The sequence below is a fragment of the Bubalus bubalis genome, chromosome 8 (genome assembly GCF_019923935.1).
Source record: "Bubalus bubalis isolate 160015118507 breed Murrah chromosome 8, NDDB_SH_1, whole genome shotgun sequence".
NCBI classification, from domain to species: Eukaryota; Metazoa; Chordata; class Mammalia; order Artiodactyla; family Bovidae; genus Bubalus; species Bubalus bubalis.
Window position 1 is genome coordinate 63,855,173 of NC_059164.1, and position 25,150 is coordinate 63,880,322.

The 25,150-nt window shown below is 43.6% G+C and overlaps 1 protein-coding gene and 1 long non-coding RNA gene across 5 annotated transcripts in view; one reads left to right on the top strand and one right to left on the bottom strand.

Moving 5' to 3' along the window:
• PDE1C (phosphodiesterase 1C) overlaps positions 1–25,150 on the top strand; it is a 539,497-nt gene that overhangs the window by 73,661 nt on the left and 440,686 nt on the right. For all 4 annotated transcript variants that reach the window (XM_025291219.3, XM_025291215.3, XM_044946685.2 and 1 more), the window contains exon 2: positions 9,455–9,505. In XM_025291219.3, the coding sequence (XP_025147004.1) occupies positions 9,455–9,505 (51 nt within the window). The remainder of the gene's footprint in view (positions 1–9,454; positions 9,506–25,150) is intronic.
• LOC123334734 lies at positions 1,857–4,165 on the bottom strand. The gene is made up of 2 exons (XR_006552815.2): positions 4,033–4,165; positions 1,857–1,950 (listed from the first exon to the last, which is right to left on the bottom strand). It is a non-coding gene; the product is annotated as an uncharacterized LOC123334734 (long non-coding RNA).

Here is a 25,150-nt window from a genome sequence, read left to right on the forward strand (position 1 = left end):
CTTTGGAGTGACTGCTGACCCTGGACCTGTATACCTGGCACCTGAATATGCAGACATATCTGCTCTTGGATAAATTCACATGTCTATCTGCAGATGCAACATGTTTGTAGAGGAGAATGGGAGAGAAGGCAGAGTTGCAGTGAGAGGCATTTTATAATTTATCAAGATAGGAAAGAGCATCTTTCTCTACTTTCTACTACCGCCTCCCTCAATAAAAAGCATTTCTTGCTTGAGAAAGGGAGAGATTTGGGGTATAGTTGGTCAGTCTCAGTCTGCCCTCTGGTCCTAGAATGCACAATATTTCTTCCCTCTCCTAACATCCTTTCCACCTCCCTGGCTCTCACCTGTCCCAGGTCTCCTAGAAGCCTCTATACTCCTTATTCCAGGCCACCCCAGCCTCTCCCTTCTGTAAACAAGGACTCTTCATTTGACATTCAGCAGAGTTTAAGTCAGGCTTCCTAGGTGGTGCTAGTGGTAAAGAATCCGCCTGCCAATGCAGGAGACTTGGGAGACTTGGGTTGGATCCCTGCATTGGAAGATCCCCTGGAGGAAGAAATGGCAACCCGCTCCAATATTCTTGCCTGGAGAATCCCAGGAACAGAGGAGCCTGGAGGGCTATAGTCCATAGGGTTGCAAAGAGTTGGACACAACTGAGTGACTGAGCACAGAGTTTAGATCATGTCGTATATTAATATTATGTTTTCCCAGCTTGACCTCAGGTTTCCTGAGGTCAGGACCTGGTAGCTTGGCCAGGTGGTTTTTGCAGAAATACCAATACCATGATACATTCATATTGCAATGACTCTAATAATCTGTGTCAGGAAGCTCAGTGCCAGGCTTCTGGTCTCAGGGGACTACTCAAGGACCAGCTGTATTTATCATTGAGTCCAGCAAGACATGTGGAGGCAGGGAGTGGCAGGGAGGACTCTGGGAGTGCTCAGTGGAGGTTAGTAGATTGTTTGAGTAACTGGAAGCCATGTAAAGTTAGTCTGAAACCTGGCAACTTGGAAAGAGAGGCCAGGAAAGGGAGCCAGGACGTGATTGAAAAGAAAAATTTCACCTCTATTAATATCCTAGTTTGTTCCATAAAGGATGGGTGTACAGAGCAAAATAGAAATGAAATATAATTTGTAGAATGACATTGAATATAGATACATAAGTGTACAAAATCAGCACTAGGGAAGAAAGAAATATATTACATGAGCCTTTTCATATGACCCGAATTCCTTCAAATTAATTTTTGAAAAAGTAGAGACAGTCTGTTTCCCAAGCTATCTTCTCGGTTGGCAAGGGCTTCCTTGATTTTCTCTGTAGGTGTGTTTCCTCACACTCTGGGCTGAGTGAGCTAGTTAACCAATTTGCCCTCTGGCCCACAAGCCTTGCCTTCTGCAAGGATTTGCCCATTACTCCAGGAGAGAAGGGTCTGTAAGGTACACCATCTCTGCCACTCAAATCGTCAACCCTGATGAGTCATCACTACAAATTGGTTTTATTTTCTTTTGTGTTAGAGCTTGATTCAGAGTCCATTTGACAGCCAAATTGGCCCAAAAGGTATAATGAGGCAGTGCCAAGCATTTCTGAATAAAGAAGTGGAGAAGGGAGCAGGCTGAGGGGGGTGGTGATAACTTTTTTGTCACTAGGGCACATGGTCCAGCTGGATTGCAGAGCTTGGTTCTGTTCACAGAACTGGAGAACAGAGAGCCTTCCTCTGTGGCGCTTCTGACCTGAGGCTAAGTGGAGGCAAAACAAGGAGTTCTCCTGCCAGGTCTGGGTTTCTTAGCAAAAGGCTCATCAAACAGTACTGATACTCGGATGTTAAAAGTGTGATGGGCAGCACATGAGTTAAGAGCGCTGGCTCTGGAATAATGTGTTGGGTTCCATTTCCAGATCTGCCATAGTTGTTTCATCACAAGGAATTTTCTCAAGTTCTCAAAGACTCAGTTTCTGCATCTGGAAAATAGGGAAATCACGTGATGGACTCACAGAGTTGCCATGAGGATAAAATTAGGTGATGAAAGAGTAGCGCTTAGTGTGTGCCTTAGTTATACAGCAGTTCTCATTTTAAGCAAATTGGACAATATATTTTATAGAAGTATTTAATTCAGTGATCTTTTTGAATTATCCACTTTTTGGCTAATTCTTTTATGGCCTATCCAACCTGGCAAAGAGCCCCTGGAGAAGGAAATGGCATACCACTCCATTATTCTTGCTGGGAAAATCCCGTGGACGGAAGGACAAGTGGGCTGCGTCAAGAACTGGACACGACTGAGGGACTGAGCACCCACAACCTGGCAGAGATCTCCCTGCACACGCATCCCTCCTGCCCCCTCAGTCTCCCGGCCCGCCCACGAAGGCTTGGTAATGTGTTACAGACATATCCGGCCACACTCAGACTCAGCATCAGAAGTCTTCCTAACACCGTACTCTGCTCAGCCATTGCCAATCAGAGTTGTATATGTTTTTATTTAAAATGTATCTTGGGGTTGGCAAGCATCAATATTCGTCAAACCCAACGAGGGCAAAGGAAATGAAAGCCTTTACTTTTACTCCTGACAAATGACTCCGAGGGAGCTAAAGAGGTGGAGTACATTCCCTTCTCCAAGAATGCTGGAATTGGAGGTGGAAGAATTGGATGACATTTCCAGCTCTGATGTCTGGACTTAAGTCTGATCTCTGACAAACCACTTGATCTCTTGGAATGTCAGTTTCTTCTCTTGAAGAGAATCAAGTCTTGCCTCCTAGGAGCTGTTTTTATGAGCTGTACTGTTTTCATGCTAAGATGAATTTGATTCTTATTTCTAGTCCCCTGTTACTGTTTTCTAAGTAGGAAAGGTTTGATCAGGTTAGGGAGACACTGGCTAGCTGGCGTTCTTGCATGAATGTGGCAATGAAACTCTTCTTTTTGTAACTAGGTTCTTCCTCTTCTGGACCCTGCTATTGTGAGTCCTGGCCCCGGGACTGCCCATCTCACAAAAGGGCCCCTCTCTACTGACAGTCTCCTGGTCTTGTGCCAGGTATGAGATCCCAGGCAGGTGACATCCCCCTTCTCTGTAGGCTGGTGCATGGCTCTCCCGGGGGCATGAGGTACAGGGTCAGACTTTCGCATGACTTTTCTCTAGGGGTAGCCCTCTCTGGAGCACAGCTCTTATCTGCTTACATTTCTTGGAAGGCAGAGAGGCTAAAGGGAAAGGCCCTGGGCTTTGGAGCCAGGCATACTTTGGTTTGGAATTCGGACACACAAATTTATGGTCTTGGAAAAGTTACCTGACCTTTCTGAGTTCCTGTGTCCTGTCTATCAAATGGGAATGTCTTACTCAGTGTGAAAGCAGGGACCATGACAGGCTGTTCAGGGCTTTATCTGTGATTTAATCAATGCTTGATAAGTATTCCTGAAGGACAGATACTTATAGAACACTTAAATGTTTGGTAGGTGTTCGTGTCCTTCTCGTCTGCTTCCAATTCTTGGCCTCTAGTGCACTCTGCATGGTAGGAGGCTGATCATTGACTCAATAAATACTGTGTGTCAGGCATTTAGGTACTAGAGATACAGTAGGTTTCTTTTCTTTTCTTTTTTTCATTGGTAGAGAATCTGTGCTTGTGTGGGGAATTACAATGTGATGGAGGAAAATGCAGTAAACCCAGTGAATAAAGAACAGAGCATGTGAGAAGGTGAGAAGTGCTTCCAGGAGGGGTTGTGTGGGGAAAGGGGATGAAGCAGAGAAGGAAGGGAAGTTGGGAGCTGTAATCTTAATAAGGTTGTCGTGGAATACCTTAATTAGAAGATGACAGCTAAAGAAGAGAGTTAGTGACCTTGGACCAAGTCTCTTTCTCCCCAGTGTTCCATCCAGTTTTCCTTGCTTAGGTCTTTACAAGTAGAAGGCAAGGTAAGATGAAGCCAAGCATCTGTAAGCAATCCCAAGCTGTACCTTCTGCAGAAACTAGGAGGGTGCCTCGAACCTCATTCTAACACTCTCTTCTCTGAAGTCTCTTATGCATGGTTTTCTAGCCTGAAGACTTCCCAAAGGACCTCACCTGGAGAGGATTCCTGATGAGCCCTAGAGCTCATGCCTGAGCAGCAGCCAGTCAGCATGTTGGGTGGATTTCCTTGCAGGAAGCAAGGCTCTTCTGTGGAGCTGCTTTCTCATTGTGTTTGCCCTGGCACCCAGCACCCCAGCTGCATTTATGCTCTGGGTGCCAGGTGCCAGGTTTTCAAAACAAGAATGGCCGTGTTTTGGGTGCTCATTTTGGTTACAAAGCAGTGCACACCTGCCCATGCCACCACCGTGCCTGTTTGGACCACCCTCCCTCCCTACTTCCCCCGCATTCCGATGGCCTGGAATGTTAGTGGCTCAGCTGGGATTGGGATGCTCATTGCTCCGAAATATCTTTCTCACTGTGCTGTCTCACCTGCCCCTCTCACCCTCGAAGCTGGTCTCCTTGGAGAATCCTTACTTTAAGATTTGTTTCTGGCCAGTTTTCTAGTTAGGGGTGGGGGTGCAGAAACATAAAGCAAACATACCAGGGACACACTTCATTTAGAATGCTGCTTCTCAAACGTTAAATAGCTTTTGAGGCAGTTGTTTAAATTCTAGAATCTTGCCTTCCCTTGCAAGACTAGTTGAGTGGGTTTGGGATGGGACACGGAATCTGTATCATAGCACCACCTCCACCATCATCATTGTCATCAAGTCAGTTCCCTAGCTGAATACACTTCGATAAACCTCGATTGAGAGGCACGTTTTACCTCCCTAACTTGCTTATATGTCAAAGCTGAGTGAAATCAACTGTGGTCATCCTCCCAGGGTCCAGCCTAGTGCTGAGCTCCCGAGGGAAGTCGGTGCACATCTGTTGGAGGTTAGAGGCAATGTGAGGTGTATCCTTTTATAAAGAACCCTTCACAGTGTGACGAGTTGCCTGCTAACTGATCTCCATAGCTATGTTTGCAGTCTTAACTGTTGAATTTTTTTTTTTTAAAAGCAGAGGCATGTCTCTTTCAGGATTATTATGACTAAACAATAGCATTCTGCAAAGACGAACTGAATAGGGGTAATTATTTTTGAAGGAAGCTGAGCCACACCTCCCTCCCTGAATGTTGTTTTGATAAAGGTGTCTGAAGTTACACCATTTCTTAGTGCTTCTCGGCCTCAGCTACTCATTGGAATCATCTGGGAACTGGGAAAGTATGGAGGCTTGGGTCCCACCCACTGAGGCCCACCCTCTGATCCCACCCACTGAATCTGGGCATCAGGGTTTTTAAAAAGTTCTCTAGTGATTCTGACATGCGACCAGGGCTGCAAACCACTAACTTAGAAAGTGTGGAGCCCCCTGGAGGGGGTGGAAGGGTGATTCATTTCTTCAGTCTTACAGGGAGTCCCATGGGACTCTGAAGATGGAAAGTCCCCTGATTTGTGATTCAAGACTGCTCTGAAATGTATCTGAAATACATTTCATATAAATATACGTACATATATAATGACCCAAATCATATTTAGTAGTTAATTGTTTTCTACTCCTTTAATAAAAACATTTTTTTCTGATTATAAGTATGGCGTGTGCTTATTCAACTGTTGGGTTTAAGTAGCAAAGCATAAAAACGGCTGATAATCTCCCCAAACGCCAGCACATGGAAGAAATAACTGTTAATATACCTGGCACACCTCCTTTCTGTTTCTCTGCAGCTGAATACACACGCAGCCTAGACATATGATTCGACATCAGTGGCGTTAATGATCCTTACTGGTCTGTGTGTTATACCCAGCATGACTTTTGGTAAATCTACATAAGAACTTCCCTTAAATCTCATAATCGTTTTTATGAGCTCTTGCCAAATTCAAACTTTAATTGCATCTGATAAATGGAACATCTACTTCATTATTGAAGCTTGCTGGATTTTTTTTTTAAATAGAAAGCAAACAACAGTGTAGGAAGGCCCCCATTGTGTGTCTGAGCTGGCCAGCATTGTGCTGGAGGGCTGTTGAATGTCTTGGATCGTTTTGTGGGCTGGAAACAGAGGGGCTTAGCAAGCTTGGCCACAACCACTCATTGTTGTGTTGGTCTTGGTTGAGTCTTAGTTTCATTTTTAAAAAAATTTTGTTTTTAATTGGAGGATAATTACTTTGGAATACTCTGATAGTTTCTGCCATACATCAGCATGAATCAGTCATAGGTATACATATGTCCCCACCCTCTTAAACCTCCCCCGACCTCCCTCCCCACCCCACCCCTCTAGGTTGTCACAGAGCATCAGCTTTGGGTTCCCTGTGTCATAGAGCAAATTTCCACTGGCTATCTATGTTACATATGGTAATGTATATATTTCAGTGCTACTACTCAAATCACCCCACGTTTGCCCTCCCCCACTGGGTCCCAAAGTTTGTTCTTTATGGCTGCATATCCATTGCTGCCCTGTAGATTTTTAAGCCCTTTAAGAGGTCCTGTTTTCACTTGCCTTCTGGACTCATGTCGAGTATAGAAAGCCCAAATGCCAGTCAGCAAAAAGGTGCCTCCCAAACATGCAGGAGCTGGACCTGCCCATAGGAGGCATCTCAGTGGCAATCCGTGGCTGGCCAGTAAGTCTGGACAGTTTTCAGTTCCTGAGAGAAGCCGATAACCTGCATTTATGCTTGAAACCTTTTGATTTTTAAATGCAGACAATAAATTGTTTAAAAATTAAATATATTGTAGGGGCCAAGCAAAACACATCTGGGGCTTTTTATAGCCCTCTGGCACTGGGGGCTCCATCTACTGAGCCATCTGCGGCACTTGGTATCAATTTCAGTTATCAATGAACTACTTCATTCAGTTCTAAAAACATTGACTGAACGCAGTATTCTGCATGCCAGTTACTGAAAGATTGGGAACACAAAGATGAAAAGTGATCATCCTTGTCTTCACTACAGTAGTTTATAGTTTAGAGCAGTTCTTCTCAAAATATGGTCCCCAGAAGAGTGTTCTCCATATCACCTGAAAACTTGTTAGAAATGCAAATTTTGGGGCTCTATTCCAGGTTAAGTGAGTCAGAATCTGCATTTTAACCAACCCTGCTATCTGTTTCAACAGACCTTCCTGGTGGTTCTAGTGTCTGCTGAAGTGTGAGAACCACTGGCCTGGGAGGTTAGTGGGGCCAGGGGCAGAGGTCTATGGAAGGCAGAAGCTGTGCTGGGAGTCAGGGGAACTTTTCAGAAATGAATGGCTCTGGGACTTCCCTGGCAGTCCAGTGGTTAAGACTGCCTTCCAATGCAGGGAGTCAGGATGTAAGTTCAATCCCTGGTCAGCAGCTAAGATTCCATATGCCTCTGGGCTGAAAAGCCAAAAACACAAAACAATATTGTAACAAATTAAATAAAGACTTTAACAAGAAGAAATGAATGGCTCCGGTTGAATCTTAAAAGATGAGCAGGAGGGAAGCAATGGGGAGGGCTGTCTGGGAGGAGGGGGCAAAGGAGCTGTAGCAAAGAGGACAGAGAGTGAGATTTGTCCACATATAGCCTGTGGCTGGGTTCTGAAGGCAGTGCTGGGAGGTACAGTAACCTGAGAATAGGAGGGGCCAGCTGTTCAGTATTTGGCCAGGTAGACTGGATTGTATCTTGCAGGTGTTGGGGCATCATAGAGACCTTGTGGTATTGGGTCTGCATTTAAGAAAGTAATGCTGGGAGCAGGGTTCAGATTTCTTCTGGGTGAAGACAACTCTCCTGGCATGTCACTGGCCTAGATCTTGTTTCCTGCCTCTCCTGGAGTGACTTGGATCTGGGTCAGCAATTCCCACACTTGGATAGGGTGGCAGGGAGGGGAGGAAAAGCCTGGGGGTGAGGAGGCAGCGAGCGATGCCTGTGAAATCGTGATGGTGTTGTGCCTGCTCCTTCTCTGTCCCTCGGGGAAGACGTGTGCTGTCTAAGCTGAATGTTGTAATGGTGGCCGGTGTTCTCAATGATGGCAGTGGTCTTCATGATCCTACTTTAAAAGTGGCCCATCACTTTCTGCAGCAAATATGCTGGAGTATAACCTTGCTCTTTCTTTAGAGATCTATAGTGTCCAAAGAGGAAGCGATTTGAACTCAAGCCAGGGAAACTCATGTCTGTAGCTAACTAGGTCTTACTACTTTCTCCTGCCCTCCCTTTCTTTCTTTCTGTCTCCGTTTGTCTATTTCTTTTCAAAATGCTGGAGTGTGAGACAGTGGAAGCAGGATGCAATGTCACCTCCCCCTGCTGGTCATTTTGTACAATGTCTTGTTTATAATGTATACAGAGTGGAGACAATGGTCCATGGAAATGACAGAAATATAAAGTAGCTGAAATTGAATCTATTAATTTAAAAAATTTCACCTTTTTGAAGCGAATATTTTGACTCCTTCCATTCTTTGCAAAATGATATAATACATTTCTGAAGTAGCTATTTCTTGCATCCTGCACTGCAAATTCTCATAGATGAGAATGATTTTAATGATTACATTAGCCATTTCCTTTATTCTGCCTATGTATTGGATGTTCTTTCCTAAACTAAGATATTGAACAAGTTTTTTCCATTTGATTGCTTTGGGTGTTTGTTCAAGTTGATCATACATACTTACAAAACACCCAGGGTTATAGTCTTTATGGGCATTGAAAGTGATATTTAAAGTGAGTGAAACTTGTGTTTCAGTTTAACCTTTTTTTATCCGTGACGACGGTGTTCATCAGTATGCGTCTATGCTAAGTTGCTTCAGTCATGTCCAACTCTTTGCGATCCTATGTACTGTAGCCTGCCAGGCTCCTCTGTCCATGGGATAAAGGTTGCCATGCCTTCCTCCAAGGGATCATCCCGACCCAGGGATTGAACCTGTGTTTCCTGCATTTCCTGCATTGGCAGGTGAATTCTTTAGCACTAGTACCACCTGGGAAGCTTGTTCATCAGTATAGGGGATAGTAAAGCTTCTAGAGAAGCTTTCTGAACAATTTTCTCGATCCTCTTTATTTGTTGGCTTCTAAATTTAAATATCCTTCTTAACAAAAACCAACCTTACTGTTTTTTCTGAAATCCTTGCCTTAATTTGCCCCATGGATCAGGAAAATCAGACTGATGTCAGGTAGTTGGGGTGCATTTGTATGTTGAAGGACATCCCACTGAGAGGCAGCCTGAAGCAGAAGGATGTGCACTGGCTTGGAAGCCAGGCGTGCACACCTCTTACTCTGCCTGCAGGCCAGTTAACTCCCCTAAGCCCAGTAAACTAGGTACTGTTTAGGTTGCCAGCTTAATTCACTGTTTTAATAAAAATGATGAAGACATTTGGCTTCATTTAGGCAATGAGAGCAGCACTGGAAATATAGAGAGGGAGTGAAGTTGCTTTTATCCTCTTACAATGACTTTCAAACACAGCTTAATAGTGAATCATCCTGAGGATTAGCTGTAGGTTGGCATTTTCTGTAGACACACATGCCTTGTACTTAACTGCATCTTCTGTTTTTTTTTTTTTTTCCAGTTGCAAATGAAGCCGGAGATAAGACTGCCAGGCCACTTGCCCGCTTCTCCCGTGAGTAAATCTTGCTTCATTCCTCTCCTGGGCTCCTTCAGTGGCTTTTTGCCTGTGTGGTTCACCCTGCCAGGTGTCAGGGAAACACTGCCCATAAAAGAGTAATATAGGAGGTATATTCAGTGGGCTGATACTCGGTGATACTGAGCCCTATCACCAGTGAGTTATTCATTGCTATTGCCTTTTCAATCTTTGGAATTGTGGTTTATCAAATTGTGCTCTAGGCCTTTGCTATGCTAAGTGTGATCCTGGGAGCAGCAGAACTGACATCATCTGATGACTTTTTCAGAAATACAGGGTCCAAGGCTCCCCTAGACCTCCTGAATCAGAACCTATATTTCAGCAAATCCCCAGATTCCCGTGCACGTTTGAATTTGAGAAGCACCGCACTGGAGGGTCCCCTGAGTGTCCTGCTGTGGGGTGAGACTCATTTCTGAAGAATGAGTACAGAAGAGTCTGTGCTTGTAGCTGTCCAGGTCCATAGAAGTGTAGAAGCATCATCACCTCCTAATGTGGCCTCAAGGCCTCGCTCTACTGGCTTTGTCCCAGTTCATTGATATTTTGAAACTCAGATGCAATCCATGACTGCTTCTCCTTTGGCACTGGAATATTTGTAAGGGCCTGGGAGCTCCCCATGAATTTCACTTGACTCCTGTCTCCAGCTCTTGATCCCAATGGATGAGCAAGAGTCAAAAGCCTCTTGGTGTTTTCTGTGCCAGAGTGATCAGCAAATTACACAGCAAGCTAATGCATTCCCTTGGATGAAAACCCAGATTCCTTGGAGTGGAAATACCAAGGGAGATTGAGTAGGGTTGAGGGGAGATGCTCCCCAAATGGATGGAGCATCCAGTGGAGAAACAGCAGAACTGGGAATCAGAATAGATGGATTTTTGTTCCAGCACCATCACTGCTTGCTGGCTTTCACTTAAAGTAATTTAACTGATACTTCCTGTGCCTTAGCTTTCCCATCTGAAAAATAGGAAATTCATACCTACCTTCTCTCCTTGATAAAAAAGTTGCCATCTTTTGAAATGACGCTTTGAGAGGGGTTACACAGATTCTGAGTTACAGCATTGTTCACAAAGGTTGACCCAGTCTTGAGTGTGGATTCTACCATAGTAAGTCTTAAAACCTAGAGGTGCAAAAGTATCGTTTCTCTTTTGTTAGGGCTTCTTCTAAACTCTGCCTTCTAGCTCTTTTGTGGCAGGGGGTGGGGAGCTTCAAAAATTTGGGATTGATTCCTAAAAATGATTTTTATAGAACTGTAATAATATATGGTAATGAAAGAGCATTAAGTGCTCACATTTTAGAAACTGTGTAATAAAAGTTGCTTCTCACAGGCCCTGTTTTTCACTGCTCTCCTACTTGGAATCATTATTTCCAAAGTAAGTATGTCATCCCACAGCTCAGTGAGGGTGATGAATATGCTTTTAGTCCCTTTATTTCTGCATCTCCTGAGCAGTAGTCAGGCAAAGGAATAAGCTGGAGCACTAATGTGACCATGCATTGCAGGCTGCATCCCTACGGGAGTTCCTGCTCTTCTGATGCTTCTTATGAGGTTAGGAAGGGGATGGAGCCCTTTAACCATGAGGCTAGAATGAAACCTGCAGCAGTTAGGCCCTTCACAGGGAGAAGAGGGTGCCTCCTCTTGTAAATGGCTTCCACATTTTCTAAATTGTGACACTGGGTTGGAGGGATGGTGTGTCACTTGAAAGCTTATTTGTAAGGAGCTGAGTGAAGAGATGAGGAAAAATAATATCTATACAGGAAAAAAAGTAGATAGTGGCAAATCAGTTAAGTTGGGCTAATTCTGAAAAGAAAAAAAAAAATCTCCTGACAGTCCTATGTCCTGGGAAAAAGTCAGATAGCGCGTTATCTACTAAATCTTTCTGTAGCAAGTCCTAGAGGAGAAAAAAATAGGTGACTTTTAGGAAGGAAAAAAAAATCCTCAATGTAGCATTGTCTGATTGTTATTCACCTCACTTCACCACATTGAAAATGGCCTCTTTTGAAGTGTTCAGTTTGGGAAGACTGGAAGGGTTTGAATAGTAGACTTTCCTTTCGAGACTGGAAGGTGAAGCACAGTAGCATTCTCTAACGTTCACACCTCACAGGACACATGAAAGCCCTGACCGTGCCCATGGCCCAGCACAGAATTAGGAGAGACAAGAACACAGGCAGGTAGGGTTGTGAAAACTGGACCCTGTTCAGCAGAAAGTACCTGGGCTGGGGAGAAGAGGCTGGTGCACTGGCTTCCTTAGTAGTCCCAAAGTTTTCATTCCCTTTGGGGTTCTTACATTCAGACCCCTGATGCCTCTGCAACACGTTCGTTTCTTTGTAGATTTTGCCCCTGTTGAATCTATATACTTTTCTTGGGAAAGGAGCAGGAAGGAGTGGGGAGTGGGATTCAAAGGAAGTAGGGAATATCATCTTCCCCTCAGAAACCTGCAGAAAGATGAGAGTGTCCAGGAAAATGAGGAGTTGAGAAGTGACCCTGACTTTCAGGCACTGCTTGAACCCAAAGTACATTGGCTATGAGTCAACAGATGGTTTAGAATGGCTTTCACCACGAGGCTAGCTATCCTGGGGCTGGAGCCCCTGTGTGTGGGGACCACCCCTCTCTCTGCAATGGTTGGGGTGAGTACTGCACGTGAAGCTCTCTGACAGGCAGGGCTAACATTAGCCACGCAGTGTCTCCATTGTTACAAATGAGAAAAACGAGGCTGGGAGGAAAGAGAGAGAATTGCTCACTGCTGGAATTCTAGGTCTTCCAATTCCAAATCTTGGCTATTCCCAGTGCACATTACTTCCTCCTTGGTCTAAGGGGTTAGAGTTTGCTGATTCTGGGACTTGGGGACTGGGGCTCTTCCAGCTCAATGGTGGAGGTGCTAAAGCTTTACCACAGGGCAGGCTTCAGAGATCCATGTAGCTGTGACCTCGACTACAATTGGTTTCATCTGGGGTGGGAAGACTTTTCCTCCACCATCCCCTTCCGCCAGCTTACTTGTATCAGGAATTACCTAAAATAAGGGGAAAAAAGCTGATATACAAATCCCCTTGGGAGTGGAAACACAGAGGGTTCATTCTTACTGTGAGGAAAATGATTGATTGATAGCAGATTTAGGCATTGTTTTCCCCAGATACCTGAAAGTGTTTCCTCAGTGTGTAAAGAAAGGGAGGGGACAAAGGGATTGCTTCATTTAATTGTTCACTTGGTCATTCATTTAGTTACTCAAATAGTTACTGAACATCATCGTGGGCCTGGCCCTGTGCTATATGCTAAGGACACAAATTCTGATGAAAGCAAGATCTCTGCCATCAAAGAGCTAATCAGGGAATTGGAGAAGTAAGGGGCTCCAATGGAGTGTGTGGAGGGAAATGCTGGAGGTTGGTACAGAAGCTATGGGAGCCTGATGCTGGAGACCTCATCTGACTGGGGGTGTGGGTGGATTCAGGGGAGCCCTCCTGGAGGAGGCAGGCAATCCTTGAGGCTTGGGGAGTGCATGGGGGTTAACAGGTAAGGAAGGTGACTTCCAGTCCTTCAAAAAAAAAAAAAACAAAAAAAACAAAAAAACACAAACACAATACCACTTTTCAAGGAGTAAAGGCCATGTGTAGTGTTCAGACATGGCCACAGTGTGGCAGGAAAAGCCCAGATTTTGGTGTCCATCTCTCCTGCAGGAACAGAGGCCAGTGCAGTGGACAGAGCACTTTTTTGTGACGGAGCATGTGGCATTGGAAGAGACTGTGAGGAGGGAGGGGTTGGCCCCAGAGCTTGTGTAGCTGGGCAGCTCCATTCTGGAGTTTTGATTACTTCCCTAGCTGAGGGGAGAATCATTTCTCCCCTGAGATTAGCAATGGTTGAAAAGAAAATAGTGGTGTCCAACTCAATAAGAAAACGGAGCCTAATTAGTAATGCCTACAAATGTGGCCTCTCTTGCTTCGGGAGGTAATCATCCAGATAGTGTTGAAAATAGATTATTCTACAAAGGAACTGGAGTAGTTTCTGTGGATGGATGATAAGGCAAAGAGAAGTCGCCTGGTATTTTTGTACTGGGTGTTTGATTGGGTGAGTGGTCCCCTTTCCTGGGCAGAGATGGGCATGGGCAGACAGGGGTGTACAGCTAGGCTGGCTGCTGGATGAGCCTAGTATTTATTACATGGTGATGTCCATCGTGGAGCTCAGGGCAAATTCAGATAATGTCCCATAAAGTGCTTGAGTCTATTTAGAGATCATTTATAAATTGATGGTCATGGTGAGGAGGGTTTGTTGCAGGCATTGGGAGCTTGAGTTGACAGTGGATGGGTTACAGAACCAGGATGATGAGAGCAAGGATAGGATAAAATGGGTGGGAGAAAGGGCTGAGAACTGTTACAAGTGGTCGTGAGCTGTGGCTGTTGGCTGGGCATTCAGTGTTGTTAGCAGCATGTTCTGTGGATGGTCTACAGCCATAAAAAGGGCCCAGGACAGTGTAGGAAGAGGATGTGATTTCCTGGCTTGTCTTAAACAACTGTAACTGTTTCCACAACGTTCAGATCCCATGTGGAGCACTAGGTCCCACCTCAACAGTATTCACAGACCAAGCATCTTCATTTCCCACTTGCTCCCACGGAAAGTTATCTTCAGCAGTGGGGGCTAAGGGGGCAGCAGTCCAGCTCAGTGATCTTCAAAGTGGGGTCTCGGGGAACTTGTTAAAAATATGAGTATTTGAACCCCTCACCGGGTCTGCTGAATCAGAAATTCTTTGGGGTGGCTCTCAGCAGTCTGTGATTTAACAAACTCGAGTCGTGATTCTGATGCACACCAAAATTGAGAACCAAACTCGAGTCGTGATTCTGATGCACACCAAAATTGAGAACCAAACTCGAGTCGTGATTCTGATGCACACCAAAATTGAGAACCAAACTCGAGTCGTGATTCTGATGCACACCAAAATTGAGAACCAAACTCGAGTCGTGATTCTGATGCCACCAAAATTGAGAACCACTGCTGTAGTTGGAGGGACTGTGTTGTGGTGGAGGAGGCAGAGGCAGAAGCCAGCATGCAGAGCAGTACAATGGTTCTATTTAGTTTCTGTATTATAGAACAATACAATTTACAGTTTTCAATTGCCCCAAAAGGAGAGGGGGGCGGCAGAGGATGAGATGGTTAGATAGCATCACTGACTCCATGGGCATGAATTTGAGTAAACCAAGAGATAGTGAAGGACCAGGAAGCCTGGCGTCCTGCAGTCCTTGGGATCCCACAGTCGGACACGACTTAGCGACTGAACAACAGCAACAACAACAATATGTAATTACATACAGACATAAGACAGAACAGATGTTAATTGTTCCTGTCAAAGGATACTATATTATTATTTAATTTTTATTGGTGGAGTTTGTGGGGACTGATGGAGATTATGGAAAGACGATCTAAAAGTCCCCCGATCCACCTCTGTGACTGGCACTGCTCTGCATCACCTCTTGAATCTAATCTTCTCTTTTCTAAGGTCATCTCCCACCTGGCTCTGGCCTTTTCTCTTCCACAACAAGGTCGTTGGAAGAACTGCTAGGCTGGCCCCTAGCTTCTTTCTTGTAGCTTCAAATCACCCTCCACACTGTGACCTGTACTGTTATGGTCTAGTTTTGGTCATGACATATTTGTGCTTCAGAACTGCAGTGGGGGACGGGTGCTTCCCTCGTGGTCTGTGGTTGAGAATCTGCCTGCCAGTGTTGGGGACAAGGGTTCAGTCCTTGCTCTGGGAAGATCCCACATGCTGAGGGGCAACCAGGCCCTGTGCATCACAACTGCTGAGTCCACATGCTGCAACTATGAGCCTGTGCTCTGCAACAAGAGAAGCCGCTGCCATAAGCCCATGAATCCCAGCGAAGAGTAGTTCCTGTTCACCGCAACTAGAGAAAGCCTGCTCCCAGCAATGATGACCCCACACAGCCAAAAATGAAAAAGAAAAAAAAAACCACAGGGAGTTATTCCCTCACTAGTGTTCATCCAAGATTTCTCTGTCTGACCACAAAGGTCCCACTGCTCTCACTTGCCCTCTTTCTCCATCCCTTTCATCAAATATAGTCATTATCAGCCAAGCAAATGTGCTTGATTCAGTAAACAGATACATCAACCCATTATCTTAGATATGAAGAATTTCAAGTTAGACTAGAACTTGCAAATGATCCAGTCCAAAGCTCACCATCTCCTATAAAACTCATCCTCTTTATGACATCCCTGTTAAAGGGGTCATGAACTCTCGGAAGGAACCCATCCTGTGATGGAAAATTCCCTTTGCCTTGGCAGTCCCTTCGTTGTCCACCTGAAACCATCACAACATTGTTAATTGGCTACACCCCAATACAAAGTAAATGTTAAAAAAAAGATAACCTACCTTGTCTTAGAAAAGGTTGATTTTATGGTCAAAATGATGGACTGGACTGTTATGTGTTTGAGGGAATTGAAACTCACTCTGCTTTTCTTGTTTTGAATGTGTTTGATCAAGTCTTTGAATATGTCTACTGTATCACTTGATCCTCAGTATGTTAGCCATTGGTCCACCAGATGGTCGATGGTACTGCAAGTAGCTGTCTAGGAGCTTGTGGACGATATGTAACCCAGGTGTTAGCTGGAGGTTCTTGATCTTTTGAGGTCTAGGTGAAGTGTTAGTCGCTTAGTCATGTCTGACTCTTTGCAGCCACATGGACTGTTGCCTGCCAGGCTCCTCTGCCCATGGAATTCTCCAGGCAAAAATACTGGAGTGGGTAGCTATTCCCTTCTCCATGGGCTCTTCCCTTCTTAGGTATCAAACCCAGGTCTCCTGCATTGTGGGCAGATTCCTTACTGTCTGAGCTACCAGGGAAGCCCATTGAGATCTAGGTAAATAGGTTTAGATCACTGTTGTGTGCCCTTTGGAGGTTCAGAGAAGACCCCAGTATCCCATGAATACCTGGGATGACAGTGTTCTTCTGACTCTGATTTCCTACTTCTCTTGATTGTGTTCCTCTATATGCTTCTGGCTTTTTCAATATCTGCACTGACATAGACCCAGAAGCAGGCCAAAGCCCCTTCTTCCTCTCTTCTTTCTGAGTAACCAGAGGCTACTGGTCAAAGCAGAACTTAACTGAAGATGAAGAAAAGAGAGATCACAATATGCAATTGCATACAGACAATTTAATATCATAGTTCTGTTCTCAACAATTCTTCCATCCATCCCACAGCCAGTGATTTTTTTAAAAGACCATGTTGCCCATGCAGCTGCTAGCTGACTGTCTCTTGATCCTCCTCTATCCACCTTCCTCCATTTTTGGTATCTGTTGACATCCTTGCCTTCATCATCTCTCCTCTACTTTCAGTTTATTTCTTTTTCTACATGTAGGTCAGTTGCTTCTTCTTTAGTGGGAATAGTGGTCCAACCTGCTGAGATACTAACAGATATTTAACCCCTTGCCACTTGAAATCTCTGATCAGAGCTTTGTGTGTGTGTATAATGTGATCCTGAGGAGGGTGGGGAAGACATGGGTTGGCTTTTGTATGCCAAGCATCTCCTCTTCCCTTTCAATGTATAGTCTTTTGAATAAAATTAGGATAAAGTTTCTGATTCCAGTAAGAGGTGGACTAAGAAAACCCCAAAATCCTTTAATTTTTATAAGCATGTAGAAGTGCTGAGTAAAATATTTTTTAAAAATGTCTTTAAACCAATAGTTAAACTTGCAGTAAAGAAAGGGAACCTTGCAGGTGGTAGAAATGAAAGAGGAATTTAATATCAGTACAGCAGGCTGTAAACATGCCTGCTGATTCTGCAGCTATGCTCTGTGGGGGTGGTGCTATTAATTCCGTGGAATCTAGTAACATGTGTTTTAACATCCACCTGGGGAAGGGAGTTGGCCTTGGTCTGTGCAGGTTGGGAAGTTGGGGTGAGACTTCTGCCTGAACTTGGATTCTTAAAACATATGGCAGATCATGTTTTCCAAAAATATTTGCAGCTCTATCTACCATCACACATGCTCTTCTTATAGTGTGATGTTTACAAGCCTCCCACTGAGATGTGAAACCCATGCCCCCTCCCCTTGAATATGGGTGGCCTGTAACTGTGGTGGATATGTCGCTGTGTGACTTACAAAGTCCACTTGGGGCCTGTTGGGATGCTTGTTTTTGGAAGCTACTGTGTCTGAGACTATAGGTTTAGTTCTTTTGTATTAAAAGAACCTTGATTATTAGTGGGGCCTATGTCTTCGTGTCTCCAAATAGAGTGCTTTCTTTAGGTTCTCTTGAAGCTTAGTATGATGATGTAACTAATTCTGGTCAGTGAAGTGTAAGCAGAACTGTTGGGGTAGATTTCTGGAAACTTTCATGAGGCTCTTGTGCTCCCTTTATTCATTTTCTTATTTATCCTTTCTCCACCATCCTGCCTGGAACACAAATAGGTTACCTAGAGCTCTAGCTGCCACCATGGGCCATAGGAATCATGATCACACCCAGAAGATTTTGTGAAACAGAGATGATGTATCAGCCCTGAAATGCTTACCTCCAGATTTTATACAGCTGAACATAAACTTCTGTATTGTTTGAAATTTTGGAATTTTGAGTCTCTGTTACTCAGATATATATTATCCTAATAATGCATCTTCCAATAGACTTCCAATATGCATACTTCTCGGTAGCATAATTAGAAGTCAGAAGACAAATTGAATATTTGTGAAATGATGAAGGAAAAGAACTTTGTCAATCTGGAATTCTATACCGAAAGAAACATTACTCAAGAGTGAAGCCAAAATAAAGACATTTTTCAGGCAAAGAAATTCCAAGAGAATTCATTATACATATATCCTTTCTTGGGCTTCCCTGGTGGCTCAGATGGTAAAGAAATTCGCCTGCAATGCAGGAGACCTGGGTTCGATCCCCTGGGTTGGGAAGATCCCTGGAGGAGGGCATGGCAACCTACTCCAGTATTCTTACTTGGAGAATCCCCATGGAAAGAGGTACCTGGTGGGCTATAGCCCATGGCGTCGCAGAGTCAGACATGACTGAGGGACTAAGCACAGCACACGCATATTCTTACTTAGAAAACTGTTAAAGGATACATCTCAGGAAGAAGACAATTGAACCCAGAAACAAGAATGAATACAGAAAAAAGTGATGACTCACGATTCTATATATTTCAGTTCAGTTCAGTTTAGTTCAGTTCAGTCGCTCAGTCGTGTCCAACTCTTTGCGACCCCATGAATCGCAGCCCGCCAGGCCTCCCTGTCCATCACCAACTCCCAGAGTTCACTCAGACTCACGTCCATCAAGTCTGTGATGCCATCCAGCCATCTCATCCTCCGTTGTCCCCTTCTCCTCCTGCCCCCAATCCCTTCCAGCATCAGGGTCTTTTCCAGTGAGTCAACTCTTTGCATGAGGTGGCCAAAGTACTGGAGTTTCAGCTTCAGCATCATTCCCTCCAAAGAAATCCCAGGGCTGATCTCCTTCAGAATGGACTGGTTGGATCTCCTTGCAGTCCAGGGAACTCTCAAGAGTCTTCTCCAACACCACAGTTCAAAAGCATCAATTCTTTGGTGCTCAGCTTTCTTCACAGTCCAACTCTCACATCCATACATGACCACAGGAAAAACCATAGCCTTGACTAGATGGACCTTTGTTGGCAAAGTAATGTCTCTGCTTTTGAATATGCTATCTAGGTTGGTCATAACTTTCCTTCCAAGGAGTAAGCGTCTTTTAATTTCATGGCTGCAGTCACCATCTGCAGTGATTTTGGAGCCCCCAAAAATAAAGCCTGACACTGTTTCCACTGTTTCCGCATCTATTTCACTTGAAGTGATGTTTAATAGCTAAAAATTAAAAAGAATATTGGGATTTTTTTAAAAAGCAGTTTTATTGGGATATAGTTCATATACCATAAGGTGTACCTGCTTAAAGTGTACAATTTAGTGGCTTTTAGTATATTTGTGGAGTTTTGCAATCATCACCATAATCTAATTTTAGAAAACGTTTGTCACACCTAAAAGAAATCTTCTGCCTGACAGCTGCTGCTGCTGCTAAATCACTTCAGTCGTGTCTGACTCTGTGCGACCCCATAGACAGCAGCCTACCAGGCTCTGCCATCCCTGGGATTCTCCAGGCAAGAGCACTGGAGTGGGTTGCCATTTCCTTCTCCATTGCTTGAAAGTGAAAAGTGAAAGTGAAGTCGCTCAGTCGCGACCGACTCGTAGCGACGCCATGGATTGTAGCTCACCAGGCTCCTCCATCCATGGGATTTTCCAGGCAAGAGTACTGGAGTGGCTTGCCATTGCCTTCTCCCTGCCTGACAGCAGTCACTTTTAATTGAGACCCACACTCCCAGTTCTAGCATATCATGAATCTACTTTGTGTCTCCATATATTTACCTATTCTAGCCATTGTATACAAATGGATTCATATAATATATGGTCTTCTGTGATTGGCATTTTTGACTTAGCATAATGTTTCAAGATTCATCCATGTTGTAGCATGTATCAGAATATCATTTCTTTAAATTGCTGAATGATATTCCACAGTATGGATATTTTCTATGTCTTTTCATTTGAGTTGATTCCACTGTGAATATTGTTGCTGTGAATATTTGTGTTTAAGTTTTTGTGTGGTTGTATGTTTTTATTCAGCTTGGATATATACCCAGGAGTGGAGTTGTTGGATCCTATGGTAACAACAATTTCAACATTTTGAGAAACTGCTCAGATCTTTTTCAAAGTGGCTAGACAATTTTATTCCTATCGACAAAATATGAGTGTTCTAGTTTTTCTAAATCTTCCCCTACACTTTGTTATGGTTATTCTTTAAAATTTTAAGCCTAGGTATACATGTGTTGTGGATTCATTTTGATATTTGGCAAAACTAATACAGTTATGTAAAGTTTAAAAATAAAATAAAATTAAAAAAAAACTCTAAAAAAAATAAAATAAAATTTTAAGCCTAGTATGTTTATAATATGAACAACTTCATACAATATGAAGTTGTATCATATTGTATTTTGATTTCCATTTCAGTTCAGTTCAGTCGCTCAGTTGTGTCAGACTCTTTGCGACCCTATAGACTGCAGCACGCCAGCCCTCCCTGTCCATCACCAACTCCCAGGGCTCTCTCAAACTCATGTCCATCGAGTTGGTGATGCCATCAAACCATCTCATCCTCTGTTGTCCCCCTCTCCTCTTGCCTTCAGTCTTTCCCAGCATCAGGGTCTTTTCCAATGAGTCAGTTCTTCACATCAGGTGGTCAAAGTTTTGGAGCTTCAGCTTCAACATCAGTCTTTCTGATGAATACTCAGGACTCATTTCCTTTAGGATTGACTGGTTTGATCTTCTAGCAGTCCAAGAATTACTAATAGTGTTAAGCACCTTTTCATATGCTCTTTGGCTGTTTGTATATCTTCTTTGGAGAGCTAGTTCATTTTTAAGAGTCAGGGCAGCATCCCATTCTCTGATTTTCTAGTTGAAGGACATAAAATAAGATGAAAAGAAGGTGCCAAACTTACTTATGAACCAAAGTTAGAGGAAAACAGAGATCTCAAATGCAGCAGTTCCCAAACTGGACTCATCATCTTTATACACGTTCCTACTCCTATGTTTCCTAACTGAATTGGTGCCATTTTGCTCATTAGTAACATCAACCAAAAACCTAGAAATCACATGTGTATCTCCCTTCTTCCTCACCAGTCATTACATTTACTGAATCCATCTCCTGAATTGTTTCCTTCAGATCCTTTCAACCCATTCTCATTGCCACAACTTTATTTTAGCCCCTTGTTTTCTCCTACCTAATAGATTTCACTGAGCCTCCATTTTCCTCTGTGAAGTCTGTTCTCTTCCCTGCCAGAAGAATCTTCCAAAAGCATAGCTTTTGGAATGACATAGCTGACTATGTCATTCTGCTCCTTAAAAGCCTTCAGGTGTGCTTCTGGGAAGATGGAGTAGACATAATTTTTCTTGTTACTACAAGAAGAAATACAACTGAAGCTAAGTATAATGGAAAACTCTGGTCATTTTATATAAAACAAACAAAAGCCAAAAGACTCGGAAAGATAAACAGAAGAAGCCAAACCAGCTAGAGGTATTGGGATCTGGGGAATGACACAGTGGTGAGTTTTCTGGGTTTTCTTTTTGCCTTATACATCTCATACTTGGAGGTGGAGAAGCCATAAACCTGGAAATGCCAAAGACCCAGACAGTAAAAGCACCCCCCCCCACCCCCCGCCCCAAACCCTGCTGTCTCTATCCAAAGGACCAGGGAAGGGACAGTCTAGTAAGGTAGAAAACTTTTAGATGCTAGCTAGATGCTCTACTCCAGCCAAATAGTGCAGAAAAAACTGGGCCCCATCCTTACTGCTGCCAACAGTGGCTGGGGGTGGTGAACTGAATGTCTAGCCTCACATGACTATCAGTGCCCTAACACACCCACTATGGTGGTTTCAGAGAAGACCAAGTAGGGATCTGGCCAATAATGAGGCCCCTTCCCCACCATGGTATCAGTGGAGAACAAATGGGGAACATGGAGTTCCACTTCCAGTTGGTAATGAAACATCCTTCTTCTTCCCTGTTGAAGTGATTGATGTCACAAAGTTTGAACCAGCACATCATAAATGACAAATGATACAGACACCATCCTTATCAGATGCTACTGGAAATCACATGAGGAGCTGGAGTGCTCACCGTCTCCCAGCAATAACAAATCTGCCTCTCTTCCTCAGAGCTCAAGGGAACTACAACAGTTAACATAACTTAAAAAAAGGAACAAGGTGCAAAGAATCAGTGTATTTGATTTTAAAAGAATGTGTAGCTATAGGAGGGCTTCCCAGGTGGTGCTGGTGGTAAAGAACCCGCCTGCCAATGCAGGAGACGAAAGAGACACAAATTTGATCCCTGGGTCAGGAAGACCCCTGGAGGAGGGCACAGCAACCATTCCAGTATTCTTGCCTGGAGCATCCCGTGGACAGAGGAGCCTGGTGGGCTACAGTCCAGAGGGTCACAAAGAGTCAGACATGACTGAAGTGACTGAGCATGCACATAGCTGTAGAAATAAAGACTTGGTGGTACTGGTGAAAGGAGAGAGTTATAGATCAGTGGAACACAATAGAGAAGCCAGAAGTAGATCCATACAAATATGCCCAAATGGTTTTTGACAAAAGTTAAAAATTAATTATGTGGAGATAATATAGTCAAATGGTGCTGGAGTTTTGGGGACTGGACTATTTGGTCATTCATAGGCAAAAATTCTAACTTCAACCTATGTTTCAAAACTTAAAAACAAAAATAGGCTTCAATGTAAAAGGTAGTTCTATAAATAGAAAAAAACAAGAAAAAATATTTGGAGTGTAGGGCTAGAAAAGAAAGACTTGTTATCAAAAACATTGCCTGTAACAGGAAAAAATGAATAAGTTGGACTTCCTCAACATAAAACCTTTATTATGCCAAATACTCTGTTAAAAAATTGAAAGGATAAGCTACAGTCAGAAAAGATTTGCAAGTAATGCTACTATCCAAGAGTTCTGATATCTACAATTCTCAAAACTCAAAAGTAAAAAGTAAACAGTCCCTTTAGAGTATGACCAAAAGATATGAAGAAACATATTTACCAAAGAAGATATACAGATGGCAAATAAGCACTTGAAATAATATTCAACATCATTAGCCATTGTATGCATGTGTGCATGCTTAGTTGTTTACTCATGTCCTACTCTTTGCAACAGAATGGACTGTAGCTCACCAGGCTCCTCTGTCCATGGGATTCTCCAGGCAAGAATACTGGAGTGAATTGCCATTCCCTTCTCCAGGGGGTCTTCCTGACCGAGGGATCGAATCCTAGTCTCCTGCACTGCAGGTAGATTCTTCACCATCTGAGTCACCAGGGAAGCCCCATTAGCCATTCAGTTCAGTTCAGTTCAGTTGCCCAGTTGTGTCCGACTTTGTGACCCCATGAATCGCAGCACACCAGGCCTCCCTGTCCATCACCAACTCCTGGAGTTCACCCAGACTCATGTCCATCGAGTCAGTGATGCCATCCAGCCATCTCAGCCTCTGTCGTCCCCTTCTCCTCCTGCCCCCAATCCCTCCCAGCATCAGGGTCTTTTCCAATGAGTCAACTCTTCGCATGAGGTGGCCAAAGTACTGGAGTTTCAGCTACAGCATCATTCCTTCCAAAGAAATCCCAGGGCTGATCTCCTTCAGAATGGACTGGTTGGATCTCCTTGCAGTCCAAGGGACTCTCAAGAGTCTTCTCCAACACCACAGTTCAAAAACATCAATTCTTCAGTGCTCAGCCTTCTTCACAGTCCAACTCTCACATCCATACATGACCACAGGAAAAACCATAGCCTTGACTAGACGGACCTTTGTTGGCAAAGTAATGTCTCTGCTTTTGAATATGCTATCTAGGTTGGTCATAACTTTCCTTCCAAGGAGTAAGCGTCTTTTAATTTCATGGCTGCAGTCACCATCTGCAGTGATTTTGGAGCCCCCAAAAATAAAGTCTGACACTGTTTCCACTGTTTCCCCATCTATTTGCCATGAAGTGATGGGACCAGATGCCATGATCTTCGTTTTCTGAATGCTGAGCTTTAAGCCAACTTTTTCACTCTCCACTTTCACTTTCATCAAGAGGCTTTTTGGTTCCTCTTCACTTTCTGCCATAAGGGTGGTGTCATCTGCATATCTGAGGTTATTGATATTTCTCTTGGCAATCTTGATTCCAGCTTGTGCTTCATCCAGTCCAGCGTTTCTCGTGATGTACTCTGCATATTTGTTAAATAAGCAGGGTGACAATATACAACCTTCACGTACTCCTTTTCCTATTTGGAACCAGTCTGTTGTTCCATGCCCAGTTCTAACTGTTGCTTCCTGACCTGCATACAAATTTCTCAAGAGGCAGATCAGGTGGTCTGGTATTCCCATCTCTTTCAGAATTTTCCAGTTTATTGTGATCCACACAGTCAAAGGCTTTGGCATAGTCAATAAAGCAGAAATAGATGTTTTTCTGGAACTCTCTTGCTTTTTCCATGATCCAGCAGATGTTGGCAATTTGATCTCTGGTTCCTTTGCCGGTTTTCATTCCAATCCCAAAGAAAGGGAATGCCAAAGAATGCTCAAATTACCGCGTAATTGCACTCATCTCACACGCTAGTAAAGTAATGCTTAAAATTCTCCAGGCTTCAGCAACATGTGAACCATTAGCCATTAGGGAAATGCAAATTAAAACCACAGTGAGAATGCCATTATACACCTAGCAGAATGGCTAAAATAAAAATAGTGACCGCATCAAATCCTGGTGAGGATTTGATGAGAAATTTGGCAGAGAAACTACATCATTCATATATTGCTGGTGGTACAATTATTCTGAAAAAGTTTGACTGTTACTTAAAAAAACTAATATACAACTACCATGTGATCCAGCAGTTACACTCCTTGGAATTTACCCCAGAGAAATGAAGGTTAATATTCACATAAATATTCACATGAAATTCATGTAATTATTCACATAAATATGTTAATATTCACATAAATATTGTGGAAACACAATCTGTATATGTGATCTTACTTCTATTAGAATGGCAAGTATAAAGGAAAAAGAAAAAAAAGATACAAGAGTTGGCGACAATGTGGAGAAATTAAAACACTTGTGCCATGTTAATG